Source organism: Rhinoraja longicauda, chromosome 6 (genome assembly GCF_053455715.1).
Source record: "Rhinoraja longicauda isolate Sanriku21f chromosome 6, sRhiLon1.1, whole genome shotgun sequence".
Lineage (NCBI taxonomy): Eukaryota > Metazoa > Chordata > Chondrichthyes > Rajiformes > Arhynchobatidae > Rhinoraja > Rhinoraja longicauda.
In genome coordinates this window covers 51,291,855-51,308,454 of record NC_135958.1, presented here as the reverse complement: position 1 = coordinate 51,308,454, position 16,600 = coordinate 51,291,855, and the positions used below count along the sequence as shown (strand labels likewise).

Below are 16,600 nucleotides of genomic sequence, written 5' to 3'. Positions count from 1 at the left end.
GGGGCATGAGATGTCTGCAAGTATACACTGGAATTTAGAAGGATGAGAGGAGATCTTATCGAAACGTATAAGATTATTAAGGGGTTGGACACGTTAGAGGCAGGAAACATGTTCCCAATGTTGGGGGAGTCCAGAACAAGGGGCCACAGTTTAAGAATAAGGGGTAGCCCATTTAGAACTGAGATGAGGAAAAACTTTTTCAGTCAGAGAGTTGTGAATCTGTGGAATTCTCTGCCTCAGAAGGCAGTGGAGGCCAATTCTCTGAATGCATTCAAGAGAGAGCTGGATAGAGCTCTTAAGGATAGCGGGGTCAGGGGGTATGGGGAGAAGGCAGGAACGGGGGTACTGATTGAGAATGATCAGCCATGATCACATTGAATGGCGGTGCTGGCTCGAAGGGCCGAATGGCCTCCTCCTGCACCTATTGTCTATTGTCTATTCACCATCTTGATTGACTGCTTCTTAAACCTGCATGCACACCTTCGCTAGTTTTTCTTCCATTATGGGGAGGTTGCAGGAGCAGTTTTATAGCAGTGACTTTGAGCATTAGATCAAACCAGCAACCTTATACACCCATACTCCTTCAGCTTGTCCACTGATAGCACAATGGCTGTTAGCAAGGGAGAGCATGGCAGGTCTCTGTATAAGCACTCTTTTTTTTTTTTTTTTTTAATCAAAAAATACTTTATTCAAGTTATAAATATCATTTACAAAACATCGTTTTTAAAACAAACCCATCCGACATTCCCGGAGGTTACATATTCAATACAGGCATTTACTTAGACCTTTACATACATTTACATACATATCCCTTATTTGGAGGGGCGTCTCTCTCCACCACACCCTGCCCCCCATGTCCAGCAGCGGAAGGACCCTAGACTGTGGTCCTCCCCCACAGGGCCTTGGCGTTGGCTGCACCGAGCTTCAGAGCGTCCCTCAGCACGTACTCCTGCAGTCTGCAGTGGGCCAGTCGGCAACATTCCTTGACGGACAGCTCGCTCCGCTGGGAGGTCAACAAGGATCGGGCAGACCAAAGGGCGTCTTTCACCGAGTTGATGACCTTCCAGCAGCACTCGATGTCAGTCTCGGAATGCGTCCCTGGGAACAGTCCGTAGAGCACAGAGTCCTCTGTGACGGAGCTGCTCGGAATGAATCGTGACAGGGACCCCTGCAGACCTCTCCAGACTCTCCTGGCAAATCCACACTCTTTGAAGAGGTGGGCCACCGTTTCCTCTCCGTAGCAGCCGTCCCGAGGGCAGCGTGCGCTGGTAGTGAGGTTCCGGCGGTGCAGGAAGGATCTGACTGGGAGGGCTCCCCTCACCGCCAGCCAAGCCAGGTCTTGGTGCTTGTTGGTGAGTTCTGGCGATGAGGCATTTTGCCAGACAAGCTGGGCTGTCTGTTCTGGGAACCACGCCACAGGATCCATGGAGTCATTCCCCTGCAGTGCCTGCAGGACGTTCCGTGCTGACCACTGCCCGATGGACTTGTGGTCAAAGGTGTTGGTCCGGAAGAACCTGTCCACAAACGACAGATGGTTCGGCAATGTCCAGCTGACTGGCACATTGCGTGGCATCTGCGCCAGGCCCATCCTTCGCAACACCGGGGACAGGTAGAACCTCAGCAGGTAGTGGCATTTGGTGCCCACGTGCCTTGGCTCTATGCTCCGCCTGATGCAGCCACACACGAAAGTGGCCATCAGAATGAGGGCGACGTTGGGCACGTCTTTACCCCCGTTGTCTGCCGACTTGTGCATTGTGGCTCGTCGCACCCGGTCCATCGCCGACCCCCAGATGAAACGGAAGACGGCCCGGGTGATCCCCGTGGCGTAGGAGGGAGGGACGGGCCACACTTGCGCCAAGTACAGCAGCCCCGAGAGCACCTCACACCTGATGACCAGGTTTTTCCCCGTGATGGAGAGGGAGCGCTGCTTCCACAGCTCCAGCTTCTTCCCCACCTTGGCTATCCACTCCAGCCAATTTTTGTTACATGCCCCAGCCTTCCCGAACCAGATCCCCAGCACCTTCAGGAAGTCAGGCTTGATGGTGAAGGGGATGGAAGATCGGTCGGGCCAGTTGCCAAAGAGCATGGCCTCGCTCTTCCTGCGGTTTACCCTGGCCCCCGTGGCCAACTCAAACTGGTCGCAGACGCTGATCAGTCTGCGGACCGACCCTGGGTCCGAGCAGAAGACGGCGACATCGTCCATGTACAGGGAGGCCTTGACCTGAGTGCCCCCACTGCCTGGCAGTGTCACTCCTCTTATGCTCGCATCCTTCCTGATGGATTCGGCAAAGGGTTCAATGCAACAGACGAACAAGACAGGGGAAAGAGGGCAACCCTGCCTGACTCCAGACCTGACGGGGAAGCTGTCTGATTCCCACCCATTAATTTGGACTGCACTACAGATATCAGAGTAGAGCAGTTGTATCCACTTCCTGATTCCCTCCCCAAAGCCCATTTTGGAGAGCACGTCCCTCATGTACGTGTGCGATATCCTGTCGAAGGCCTTCTCCTGGTCCAAGCTGACCAGGCAGGCATCCACCCGTCTGTCCTGCACGTAGGCAATGGTATCTCTCAGCAGCACCAGGCTGTCTGAGATTTTCCTGCCAGGTACAGCACAGGTTTGGTCCGGGTGGATCACCTGTCCCAGAGCAGACTTGACCCGGTTGGCGATGGCCTTAGACAGGATCTTGTAGTCTACATTCAACAATGTGATGGGTCTCCAATTCCTTAAGTCATTCATCTCCCCCTTCTGCTTGTAGATCAGGGTGATGTTGCCCTTCCTCATAGAGTCTGACATGCTGCCTGCTAGGAGTATATCGTTGTACACTTCCAGCAGGTCCGGGCCCACCCAGTCCCACAGAGCCGAGTACATTAGGGTTAGGGTTAAGCACTCTGACAACCAACCTGTCCATTGCCTGCTGATCAGGATGTTTGGCAACACTTTGAGAATTCATTAAAGTTAGCACTCCCTGTTTAATGCTGCGGTTGTCAATTCTTACCTTCAGACTTTGGTGTTTGGCATATCTATTGGAGCACTAACCTTTACATTCAGGGTGAGTAAAGTAAAAGCTGAGGGTTTCAACAAGTGAGGAAGGCTATAAGTGGTCCTGCAAATGGCAGGTGCTTTCTGGGTATCAATTGGTGAACCAAAGGGGCAACTTCTTCACAGTACATGGAACAAGCTGCTGAGGGGAGGTATTTGATGCAGGAACAATAACAAAATTGAAAAAATATTCGGACAGGTACGTGGATAGGAAAGGTTTAGAGGGATATGGGCCAAACACAGGCAAATGGGACAAGCTTGGAGAGCATCTTGGTCGGCATGGGCAAGATGAGATGAAGGGCTGTTACATGGTCTCTATGACTCTATGACAGATGACACTCTGTGACACTCTCGAATAGATGTGCTTTTGCATGAACAGGAGCGAGCAAGTGATATGTGAGTTAACTATTGTCTGGGACATGGCTAGAGATCAAGGACTTCATTCTATGACTTCATTCAGATCAGTCTGAAGAAGGGCCTCGACCCAAATCGCCACCCATTCTTTCTCTCCAGAGATGCCGCCTGTCCCGCTGAGTTACTCCAGCATTTTGTGTCCATCTTCATTCTATGATGAAGATGTAAGAGCTTATGTTCTCGGGTTGCTTGCATGGTTGGTCCGAGCACTAAGAGTCGACTGCATTGTGTTTGGGTCTTCATTGCCTGGTAATGTAATGCAGACACAAGGAGGAAGTGGTATTTGCCTGGATTGTGGTTTGAGCAGCAAGAGCAGAGCGAGAGGCGAAATGTGCTGACAAATGATTGCCAGCTTCTTCTGTACTTCCACCCTGCTGTGCTCAGTTGCATCAGTCCAGAACAAAGGTATTTTGGGTGACGTTTCGGGTCGAGACCCTTCTTCAGACTGATGTCAGGGGGGCGGGACCGGCGGGACCGGCAGTGGACATGAGCTGGCCTATTGTCCCATTTGTTTTCTTCTGGTCAGTTTACCCAGCAAGTGGGGAACAAATGTCCTGCATTCATTGTGCACTCAAGCATGGGCGCGCCCATGAACACGCAGCGTACAGTATGGCCTCAATGGGCTTCAGTGAAGCACCTGATGGAGATGGGTGTAGCAGGGGTAACTGACCTAAGCAGGTTTTGTGGCTCCAAGACTTCCCTCTTCTGTAAACTAAACTGGTCACCCCACATTAATAAGAGGTCTACTAATAACACTTCCATTCACATGTAAGAGCTTGCTAGAATAGGGCGGCACAGTGGCGCAGCGGTAGAGTTGCTGCCTCTCAGTGCCAGAGACCCGGGTCGATCCTGACTAGGGGGTGCTGTCTGCACGGAGTTTGTACGTTCTCACTGTGACCACGTGGGTTTTCTCCGGGTGCTCTGGTTTCCTCCCACACTCCAAAGATGTGCAAGTGTGTAGGATGATTGGCTTCGGTAAAATTGTAAATTGTCCCTGGTGTGTAGGGTAGTTTGGCGTACGGGGTGATCGCTGGTTCAGCACAGACTCGGTGGGCTGAAGGGCCTGTTTCCACACTGTATCTCTAAAGTCTAAATGGGCCTGTGCTCGGAAGATTCTGCCCATTGAGTCTTCCTCCTTTCCCACGATTGCAGAGTCTGTGCTTTTCCTTTCCTATTGACTTAGCAGAAATGCAGAAACCTTTCCCAGTCGGTTTAAATGGGCCAATTTCTATATTTTACAGTAAGTTGTTTTTGTTGTACGTTGCTTCGTTGTCGGTGCGAATGACGGTTAAACGCTCTTGACTTTTGAAGGGTCTCGACCCGAAACGTCACCCATTCCTTCTCTCCAGAGATGCTGCCTGACCCGCTGAGTTACTCCAGCATTTTGTGATACCTTTGACTTTTGACTCTTTCATTTGGTAGTGCCACGTCAGGTTGGGCAGAGAACATTGGACGTTTTAATCACATTACGTGACAAAACATGTAAAGGTATCAAAAATTATATTGAAAACGTTGACTTAATCGCCATCAGTTGATTTTGGAGGATGCAAACATCCGTGGCCCATTGATGTGTCTCTTGGCATGTCAGATGAAGAAACCAAGATGTTAAATAAGTAGTTCTCTTGTCAGTACATCATTAGTAAGTGAAGAGTGTCCTCTCGGAGTGGAATAGTCCAGTAAATCCATTGTTTGCGGTGGGGAGTGGGTGAATTTCAGTTACTGGTGGCCAGGGTACTTTGCAAGGCAGAACCGTTCCTCATCTTGGAGGCTGGTGCACCTTGGATTGAGTTTGGGGAAAGAAAACCCATCCGATTCTGTATTGTGTGTTGCCCCGGCAGACGGGAATGGCAGGTAATGAACAGCCGAGCAGGCTTGTCTTTTCTCTCGGTGCTTTTGGAAGGGAGCACATTTGCTCTTCCTCGGGATGGTCCCTGCACGAAATCTCTTGGCAGGCATTTGGCTGCTTTTCAGGACTTGAGCGAGAATTCCATCATCCTTTCACCACTCCGAGCTGTTCCCATAGAAAGGCCCTGGATCTTGGCCCAGTGTCAAGCTGGCACAGGGTCGGCCAGCTTGAGGAAGTGTCAAGAATTAATGATTCAAACCGAGCACTCTCCTGAGAGACTATGACCAGTACATTTTTACTGTTTAGAGATACAGCGTGGAAACGGGCCCTTTGGCCCACCGAGTCCGTGCCGAACGACGATCACCACACACTAACGCTGTCCGACACACACTAGGGACAATTTACAATTTTAAGGAAGCCAATTAACATACAAACCTGTACGTCTTTGGAATGTGAGAGGAAACCGAAGATCTCGGAGAAATCCAGGCAAGTCAAGGGGAGAACGTACAAACTCCTCCCAAGATTTTGTTCAAAGATCAAAAAAGATTAGGTAGAAAATAACAATTCCAAGTTGTTCAAACTCTTTAGCATCTACAAGTTAATAGAAACTGGGCAGGAAGAGTCTGCAGACGGGTCTCGACCTGGAACGTCACCTATTCCTTGTCTGACCCGCTGAATTACTCCAGCTTATTTTGTGTCATTCTTTGGTTTAAACCAAGGGCCTCCAAACTTTTCAGCATGAGGGCCACATTATATGTTTGGCACATTTTTGCGGGCCGTAGGAAGAAATAAAGAAATGTCAGTTTTATAAATTTAGTGAGGTTTATACGGCAACAAATAAATAATATTCAATTTTTAAAAAGAGCTTGAAATATTGGAATATATATATATATATACCGTAGATATACAATTATTTATAAAACAGAAAAAATACAGTGGGCATGCAGACAGTATAGAAATGTTGTTGTTCGTCCTTCGGGTTGGAAGATGACCATGACTTCACTTTCAGTTGGAGGATTGGTGACTGTGGGTCCGGAAGTGACTGGTGAGGCCAATCCGGGCCCGGAAGGCACGCCCACACGTAGGACACAAGTGGATGGGTGCTGCAGTGGAAGTGGAGGTAGCCCGGGCCTTGCGCGCGGTGCGTTTTCTCTGGGCCTCTGCAGTGCGTCTGTTCTCTGCTGCACGGGCTCCTGTGGTGAGCTTGCTACGCCAGGTTGAACGGTCCAGAGCAAGAGACTCCCAAGTGCTGAGGTTGATGTTCAAGTCTTTGAGGAACACTTTGAGGCAGCCCTTAAATCGTTTCTTCTGTCCTCCTACTGAGCGCTTGCCCTGAATAGAAATATCATATGATGTAATAGCGGAGTGACCATGTGTGTGTCAGCATCGCAGTGACTCACGGGTGGGCACTCCGCTAAGAAATCATTAAAATGTAAAATTATTCAGTCGGCAGCTGCATACAAGCCCTCAACTGATGTGTAAGTTCGTCAGTCTATCTGTCGTGTAAGTTCGGAAACTATCGAGATCGGCCCTGAAGACCGGAGTACTGAGGAGGAGGGAGCCGCTGGCGACGACGGACTCGATGAGTGGGCCGGTAGGAGAGGGGCAATGCCTCCAGCACCTGCAAGGTCGGCTGCAGAAGGCGTTTCTTCTGGGACAGGCGGTCGGTCGGTCGGGTGAGGAGAGGGACATCGATCGACGGGCCGAGCCAGTCGAGGGTGATGGAGGAGGCCCTGCAGCAGCCTGGGGCTCGCCTGGATCGGGAGCCGCTCCAGTACATCCAGCGCTCGAGGCATTACCCCTCCTACTTTTTGTTGTCGTTTTGTTAAACTTTAATTTACTACTTTGATGACGTACACATGAGATTCCCAGTCAGTGCTCACTGATCATTCAACTCCCGGAGGCGGCGGTGGCAGACTTCACCATGACAGACAAGGTGATGTTGTAGGCCCAGGCTCCTCCGCCCACAGTCTTCATGCAGGATCCAACAGCTCGCCTCTTCATCTTGGTCTTCCCACAGAAGGAGCAGGTGTACTTGGCGTGCTGACCGATCTCGATCTTCTTCACCATTTTACGGAGCAGCGCTCCGTACCTGGTGCCGTACTTGCCCACAATCCCCACTTTCTTCGTGCGTTTCGCCATCGTCGCGTCTCCGGCCCCTCTCGTGTCCGTCGTGATCTATGCTAAAATAATTCCACTGTGCAGTGAACACATGACAATAAACCACCATTCATCTTGACCGCTGAAAAAAAAGTTCCCACGCTACCACAGAACCCGCAGCACGGAATGGCCCGCGGGCCACAGTTTGGAGACCGCTGGTTTAAACCAGCATCTGCAGTTCCTTCCTACACTCTCATTCATGGCTCGTCCTCATTTCTTGAGCAGTGATAGAAACCAATGCCAACTCTGAAAATACTTGAACGGCATTAGTCATTACATCTGTTTCTATCATCGTTATTACCCATATTTGTATACCAGCAAGAAGCTAGCTTTCATTGAAAAACACTGCAACAAGCATATTAATTTTTTTGATAATTGTGGATTTATATCAATTTGCACAGCTTTCCTATCATATTGCTGCAAGTTTAAGTTCTTGAAATGTTATTGATAAAAGTGAGCATTATAGTGGTGAAAAATAAATTGGAAATATATGTGCTTCACAGAACGGTTTTAAGAATCTATGTTGAAATATTCTTTAAATTTGCATTTATTGTCAGAACAAGATTTCCTGTACATTTGGGACCCACTAAAAAATGTTTTTTTCGTGAATGTTGCATAAATGTTCTTGTAACATCAACAAGAGGTTGTACTGCAGAGTGCTTCCAATTTAGATTGCCTGTTTGATTACATTTAAAACGAAAGGATAAAATTAAAATTAAATTCAAAAATTGAAAGTTAATGTATAAAAGGTCATGAAAATAAAGAAACCAAAGAATTAAGCAAATAAAATATTATGCTAAAGTAAAATTTATTATTCCTTCTAAATCTCTGCCTATTTAAAACCAAAGCATTCCTGGCTGATGTGTCAGTCCAGCAAATCCCACCGAAAGCAGGCTGTGCTGAGTAGAATTGGAGTAAACTATGGAATCAACAAGTCCCAGACTTCCACATAAACTATGCTTGGGTGGAGACTTAACCATGACAGACAAGGTGGTGTTGTAGGCCCAGGCTCCTCCGGCCACAGTCTTCATGCAACAGCAACAATCTGGCCCATTAAAGTCTAACCATAACTTGAATAATGAAGCTCTCCAGTCATATTCAGCGGTCACGGTGGCGCAGCGGTAGAGTTGCTGCCTTACAGCGAATGCAGCGCCGGAGACTCAGGTTCGATCCTGACTACGGGCGCCGTCTGTACGGAGTTTGTACGTTCTCCCCGTGACCTGCGTGGGGTTTTTTTCCGAGATCTTTGGTTTCCTCCCACACTTCAAAGACGTACAGGTTTGTAGGTTAATTGACTGGGTAATATGTAAAAATTGTACCTAGTGTGTGTAGGATAGTGTTAATGTGCGGGGATCGCTGGGCGGCGCGGACTCGGTGGGCCGAAGGGCCTGTTTCCGTGCTGTATCTCTAAATCTAAATAAAAATTTTTAAATGTTTTTAAAAATTACCTACCCGATTTAGGTTGTTGCGTTAAAGGATGGAATTCCATTCCATAGAGGAATGGGGTAAGAATTCACCAAGGTGATGCCACTCTGGCATCAAGTGCCATCTCTCTTACAGGAGGCACGAGTCCAGTTGGGTTCATTCGAGTTACTTAAGAACATTTAATACCAATTATTTGGAAGCGAGACCCTTTTGACTAACAATACATGTTTCTGAAAGGCCGAAAACAGTGCATGTAACCCAATTGGGAAATATCACTGAAATTGTGACTCTGGCCACCAAAGCTGCCACACAGGCAATTGCAGTTTATTTTAATGTATCCGCTGGAGTTCAGAAGTGTGACGCAGAATTCGCTGAAACATAATACAATTTTCACAGGGCGGATCAGGAGTGCCATTTCCTTGTGGGAGAATATAGAACTGGTGGCCGGTCGGTCACTGTTCAAAAATGAGACTTGTTCATTTAAGACAAGCACGAGGCAAAATATTTTGAACACACTTCTCAAAAGGTGATGCCTTTGGATTTTTTAAGCAGAGCTCGATGGGTACTTGATAACGATCATGGTGAAAGATCGCCACAGGGCCATTCTTTGGAAAGTGAACCAAAATGTCACATCGCTATTTTCCTACCTACAGAACTATAATGCATAGTCTGCTAAAGGTATGAACATTCTAGCTTTTATAAATTCACAGAGTTTGTAAGATAAAACTGAGTTATGAAAAAAAAAGCTTCCGTGTGAAGTCACACATGTGACCAGTCATATTTGACCTCTGACCCTAAACAAACATTGTCAGCATAACATATAAAATTTTCACTGGATAAACTTCGACATATATAAGTCATATATTCAGTACAAAACAATATACCTGTAATGCTTTCAGAATTAGAAGAGATGTATTCTACAATTTTCCATATTTTTGGTCGCACACGTGACTAAGATGGGGACCCACAGGTAATTGAGAAAGCAAAATTTGGGATTTTGACTGGATCATCCAAGGTCTTATTAAAAGACAGGAGCAGCTTCAAGTCATTCCAAACAGAAGGTTTTGAGTGTCTTGTGCTTGGTCTTCAAATGCCATTAACTGGGCATCCGTCTGAAGTGCGTGCAGAATAGGTCGTTACACAAACAGGAAATTTAGGAAATAACACTCATTCTAATTTTGCAATGTGTGCCCATCTTCTCAATGTTGAAAATAATGAGGCTCCTCCCCAAATACAAAGTGGAAATACAATTACGAGCATTGGGGACCTCAAGTCCTGAGCCTGTTTTTACCCCAGCAGGGAGACAACTTATTGACTAAATGGCAGGGATAGGAAAAGAAAAAAACGCACAAGAAATAGAATTTGAAAAGTAGTTGACTTGTAAAGATTCTACGCTGACCAATGCATGCAATTCTGAAGCCCAAATGTTTTCATCAAACAGGAAACCTAGATTGACAAACACTTCACAGTACAGCCTAGTGTGGGTTTTGCAAGAGATGGTTTTATGACAATAACTACAGAGTTGGACGTGTTGGGTCAGACCTAATTATCATATCATATCATATCATATATATACAGCCGGAAACAGGCCTTTTCGGCCCACCAAGTCCGTGCCGCCCAGCGATCCCCGTACATTAACACTATCCTACACCCACTAGGGACAATTTTTACATTTACCCAGCCAATTAACCTACATACCTGTACGTCTTTGGAGTGTGGGAGGAAACCGAAGATCTCGGAGAAAACCCACGCAGGTCACGGGGAGAACGTACAAACTCCGTACAGTGCAGCACCCGTAGTCAGGATCGAACCTGAGTCTCCGGCGCTGCATTCGCTATAAAGCAGCAACTCTACCGCTGCGCTACCGTGTGCAGCAAATATCCAGTTCATACAACAAATACACTGGCAGCGGAAGACCCAGCCACTGAGATTCCGTGAGGCAATATCCAATGGCTACTGTCCTTTGCCAGTGGGGGTCCACCACCCATTTTTGGATTATCCGTTTTGCCGGACCTACAGAGGTCGCGGCCTCCGAGAGGAGTCCATCAGTACCTGGGCCATCAGCGAAGAGGCCTTGATACCGACCCGCAAAATCGACCTTGGAAGTCGGTTATGGGAGTGGATCTGCTGGCTCCGGCTGGGCCGACGTTCCAGAGCCTTGGCCGGAGGGGGCAAAGTCGACCCGCCGATCAGCGCAGGAGTGCCAATGAGGTTGAGATCGGCCGCCTCACCCAGCCTGGGCACCACCATTTGGGGGGGGGGGGGGGAGATTTCAATTTTGTGATTTTGTCCAGGTTAAGGGATGTGCGGGACGATCAGTTGCCAGAAAATTGTTTGTGGGCCAGTATTTCCATTTTACTTTCCTCACTCGTTTCTCACCCTACATCACTTTCCCTTCAAAGTGATGACTAACATTTTTCTACATATATGCGACTACCCCTCATTTAGCTTTTCTATACTCCCTTGTAGCCTTTTGGCATCCTTATCATTACGCACCTTCCCGGTTAGCTTTGTTATGGCTTGGGAATATTACTTTTGATGGTCTCAACTAGATCACCGATGTACATGGTGAATAATTGTGTCAAACATTGTTCCCTGCAGTATCCCACTACTCACACTACTCAGGCCTGCTAACCTGAGAAAGAACTGCATATCCCTATTCTTTGTTGATTTTTATCGCTAATTAACTCTCGATTCAAGCTACTATTTTGGCCTCGTTTCTATATGCTCCAACCTTGTTCACTACCCCCTGCGTTGTATCTTATTGAAAGCCTTCTCTAAATCCCCAAATACCACCGTTACTGGCCTCCTTCTCATTCTCTCAACCATGCTCAAAGAACTCCAGTAAATGAGCTGAATGTGACTACCCTTACACAAATCCATGATTTATTCCTCTGCTCAATCTTATTCATTGTCTTGACCCTTGATGCGCCAGTGTCTTCTATGAAGATAGACGGTATTTATGTACGTCCCCTGGCGAATCTTGTTTCCCGTTATAACTGTCAATGGCATCTGAATGGCTAATCGAGTTGGAGTCGCTTGCGTGGAAACAGGCCCTTTGTCAACTTGTCCTTGCCAACCAGGTTTTATAACTGAGCCGGTCCTGTTTGGCTGTGTTCAGTCCATATCCCTCTAAACCTTTCCGATCCATGCAGGTGTTGACATGACTTTTAAGCATGGCCATTGCACCTGCCTCCTCTGTCTTCTCCAGAAGGTTGTTCCACGTGCACAACACCCTCAGCTGAAATGCCCCTCAGCTCTCTTCTAAATCTTTATCCTCTCACCTTAAGCCGATGCCCTCCAGTCCTGGACTGCTCTAACAATCTAACCATTCACGCCTCTATCCCTCTGGTGATTTTGTGCACGTCTATAATTTCCCTCAGCCTCCAACACTCCAGGGGAACAAAATCCCAGTCTATCCAAGCCCTCAAGTCCTGGTCACATCCTGGTGGAACTTTTCACCACCCATAGCAACTGCCAGCTATTACTAACAGAATTAGTAACTGGGCTGAAAACAAGGCTTGTAGTGCTTTTTCACAACGGCTGGATGTTCCAAAGTATTTTGTAGTCACTGACATACCTTTGAAGTATGGTCACTGTTGCAATGTTATGGCAATCAATTTGCGTACCCGCTTAACATGCCGCAAAAGGCAAACAATATGTATTTCCATTGTTGTTTGAGATCCTTATATTGCTTTGCGATAATTACTTGCTCTTTCAATTGGCACAGTGGGGTCTCCAGCATGCACTTCAGAGCACGGTGGAGTCTGGTTTAACACCTCATTTGTAAGACAGCGTCACTCAACCATAAATGAAAATAAAAAAACATGCTGAATGCAGAAAATGTTGGAAGCACTCAGCATGTCAAGCAACACGAATGGAAAGAGAGAAAGTGTCAACTTTGTATTTTAGACTTTTAGATTTTTTTAGAGATACAGCGCAGAAACAGGCCCTTCGGCCCACCGGGTCCGCGCCGCCCAGCGATCCCCGCACATTAACACTATCCTACACCCACTAGGGACAACTTTTTACATTTCCCCAGCCAATTAACCTACAAACCTGTACGTCTTTGGAGTGTGGGAGGAAACCGAAGATATCGGAGAAAACTCACGCAGGTCACGGGGAAAACGTACAAACTCCGTACAGACGGCGCCCGTAGTCAGGATCGAACCTGAGTCTCCGGCGCTGCATTCGCTGTAAGGCAGCAACTCTACCGCTGCGCCACCGTGCCGCCGTAGACTTCATATATACAGCGTGGAAGCTGGCCCTTCAACCTACCGAGTCCGCGCCGACCAGCGATCACCCTGTACACTAACCCACCACACACACTGGAGACAATTTTACAGTTACCGAAGCCAATGAACCTACACACATGTACGTCTTTGGAGTGTGGGAGGAAACCAGAGCATCTGGAGAAAACCCATGCGGTCGCAGGGAGAATGTACAAACTCCTTACAGACAGCACCCGTAGACAGGATCGAACCTGGGTCTCTGGCGCTGCAAGGCATCAACTCTACCGCTGCACCACTGTGCCACCCGAGGGGTCCTGGGGGAAAAAGCTCTGGTAATTTTCCTCGGCCTCCAAAACTCCAGGGGGGAAAAAAAATCCCAGCCTACCCAAGCCCTCAAATCCTGGTGATATCCTGGCGAAACCTTTCTGCACCCACAACGGCTTCAAGCTATAACTAACAGACAAATAGTAACTGGACTCGGTGGGCCGAAGGGCCTATTTCCACGCTATATCTCTAGTCTAAACAGGTTCTCGGGAAGAATATAGTGTAGATATTGCCGCTAAGCTATTGTCAGATGGTGAGGAGAGGTAGAGTACCAATCCTAGCAGACGGGCTAGGCAAGTGAAGGCACAGTCACCTGATTACAATGGGTGCTTCTCCGGGAGTGACTGATATTGTGCAGCCTCTGAGTGTGGGGGAGACTAAAGACATGAAGGAGCAAAAATAATTTGGACACAAAGATTTTAAATCAAGGCTTTGCTTCACTGTGAAACAATGTAGATCACTGAGCACATGAGTGAATGGGATTTGGTGTGATTGGAGGCAGAGCTTCTCATGATGATAAACAGAATTTAGTCACTTGCCCAGAATGTGTTAAACAGTCCAGAGATTATTCTTTTTCAGTCAGAGAGTTGTGAATCTGTGGAATTCTCTGCCTCAGAAGGTAGTGGAGGCCAATTCTCTGAATGCATTCAAGAGAGAGCTGGATAGAGCTCTTAAGGATAGCGGAGTCAGGGGTATGGGGAGAAAGCAGGAACGGGGTGCTGATTGAGAATGATCAGCCATGATCACATTGAATGGCGGTGCTGGCTCGAAGGGCCGAATGGCCTCCTCCTGCACCTATTGTCTATTGGCCATGGGTGAGGGTTTCGGCAACAAATGAGCTGACGCCAATGGTCAGAGATGGAAACATCTGCTCTTGATGGAACTCCAGGCCTGTACTGAACTAAATTTGGGGTTAAATGTGAGACTGTAGCGACCATAGAGAATGGTCCAGGTCGTCGAACCCTCGGATTGGCCAGCGAGGTCACGTGGGAACGCGACCATGGGGATTGGTCCAGGGAGCGACATCGCTGATTGGCCAGCGATGTCATGTGCGCGTTTGGCGCCCGATTTAGTTAGTTCGGCGAAGTCTTCAAGGAAGACAGTAAGTTTGTGATGGTTGTCCTTTACCTTGTTGTTTAACTCTGTATTCGAATATTGCGGCTGCAATAAACTTCTTCTACAACCAACAAGTTTCGGACTCGCCATATTGGTGACCCCGACGTGATCTGGACGATCACCGACTGAGCAGGAACCCGACGCCTCGTTGACGATGACTCAGCCGGGCACACCGGAGTCAAGCGCGGGAAGCGTTCATCTTCCGTTGTTTTGGACGCACGCACCGCAAGCTTGGTTTATCCACACCGAGGCTCAATTTCATATAAAGAAGGTGTCGGACGAATCCACGATGTGCTACTACCTCGTCAGCGCTCTATCGCCGGACACAACCAAGCGCGTGATGCGGTTCATCGTGAATCCACCTGTGGAAAACAAGTACGAGGCCATGAAGAAAGTATTACTGCGAACCTTCGGGTTTAATAAGCATGGTGGTGCGGCAAAACTTCTGCACCTACCAGATCTTGGAGACCAACTGCCTTCCGTCCTCATGGCCGAAATGATGATGCTAGCCGGTGAGCATACGGATTGCCCTATGTTCGAACAGGCATTCCGCGAGAAACTTCCCGAGGATGTCCGACTGCTGCTCACGGATTGTTCTTTTAAGGACCCCGAAGCATATGCAGCGAAAGCGGACGCGTTCATAGCGGCAAAAAACAAGGCAAGTGGTTCGATCAACAAAGTCTCGACATCAGTGACCACGCCACAGCGACGGCAAGATGGCGCCACGTCTCCCGCCAATTCTCCGAAAGCCCGCCAAAAAGATCCGCACAAGCGCGGCTGGTGCTATTATCACCTACGATGGGGTAACGAATCCCGCAACTGCCGTTTGCCTTGTACCTTCGCGGGAAATGCCTCGGCCGATCGTACATAGGGGCAGTTACGATTGGCCAGAACCGGCGCCTCTATGTCCATGATCGATTCACGGACACAGAATTTTTGGTAGACACGGGAGCCATCGTCAGCATAGTGCCGCCGACCGACCTCGAAACCAGATCGGGTAAGACAGGTCCCACCCTCATCGCGGTTAATGGCAGCCCAATTCGCACTTTCGGTACACGGAAGATGTCCCTTGTGTTAGGCCTCCGCACGTACGAATGGCCATTCATCATAGCCGACGTCAAACAAGCGATCCTGGGCGCAGATTTTCTCTGGACTTTTTCACTGGTTCCTGATGTCCGCGGTAACGACCTCCGACCCTCCGCCGAAGATGAGCACGTCGCTCCGACAATCGCCTCCTCGCCCAGCCCTACTGTCCAGGCCGTCGTCGCGGCCCCCGACTCGTATGCTGCGATTCTGGCAGAGTTTCCAGAGCTGCTCGTCCAACGTTTTGACACGCCTTCGGCTAAGCACGGTGTGGTCCATCACATCCGCACCGAAGGCCCTCCCGTTTTCGCTCGGGCCAGGAGACTACCGCCAGACAAACTGGTGGTGGCAAGGGCGGAGTTCAGGAAAATGGAGGAAATGGGAATTGTCCGTCAGTCAGACAGCCCGTGGGCCTCGCCGTTACACATGGTCTCCAAGGCATCTGGGGGGTGGAGACCATGTGGCGATTATCGGCGTCTCAATGCTGTCACCACGGCTGATCGCTACCCCATACCGCACCTACAGGATTTTTCATCTGGGCTGGAAGGAGCGGTGGTGTTTTCCAAAATCGATTTGGTGCGAGGATACCATCAGATTCCGGTGCGACCGGAGGACATACAGAAAACTGCAACAATTACTGCGTTCGGGTTGTTTGAATGGTTGCGTATGCCTTTCGGTTTAAAGAACGCGGCACAGGCTTTCCAGCGACTGATGGACCGCGTGGGCCGGGGTTTACCATTTTTGTTTATTTATTTAGGCGACATCCTGTTCGCCAGCCCCTCCGTGCAGGAACACCAGGCCCATTTGCGGACCGTGTTCCAGCGGCTCCAAGACCACGGGCTCATTATCCAACCCTCCAAATGTCAATTCGGCCTTCCTGCTCTTGATTTTCTAGGGCACAGAATTATCCCTGCCGGCGCCTCCCCTTTGCCCGAGAAGGTAGAGGCTATCCGGGCA

The 16,600-nt window shown here is 48.7% G+C and overlaps 2 protein-coding genes and 1 pseudogene across 2 annotated transcripts in view; 2 read left to right on the top strand and 1 right to left on the bottom strand.

The window, feature by feature from the left end:
• The window catches only part of LOC144594733 (uncharacterized), a 79,629-nt gene extending 74,042 nt beyond the window's left edge, over nucleotides 1-5,587 (top strand). Inside the window, exons 9-11 of the mRNA XM_078401576.1 lie at nucleotides 3,403-3,439; nucleotides 3,721-3,862; nucleotides 5,296-5,587. Of these exons, the coding sequence (XP_078257702.1) occupies nucleotides 3,403-3,439; nucleotides 3,721-3,862; nucleotides 5,296-5,587 (471 nt within the window). The remainder of the gene's footprint in view (nucleotides 1-3,402; nucleotides 3,440-3,720; nucleotides 3,863-5,295) is intronic.
• The window catches only part of LOC144594895 (queuosine-tRNA galactosyltransferase-like), a 293,958-nt gene continuing 282,548 nt past the window's right edge, over nucleotides 5,191-16,600 (top strand). Inside the window, exon 1 of the mRNA XM_078401817.1 lies at nucleotides 5,191-5,308. The gene's annotated coding sequence lies outside the window, so the exon portion shown is untranslated. The remainder of the gene's footprint in view (nucleotides 5,309-16,600) is intronic.
• Nucleotides 7,194-7,445, bottom strand: LOC144594894 (large ribosomal subunit protein eL43 pseudogene; annotated as a pseudogene).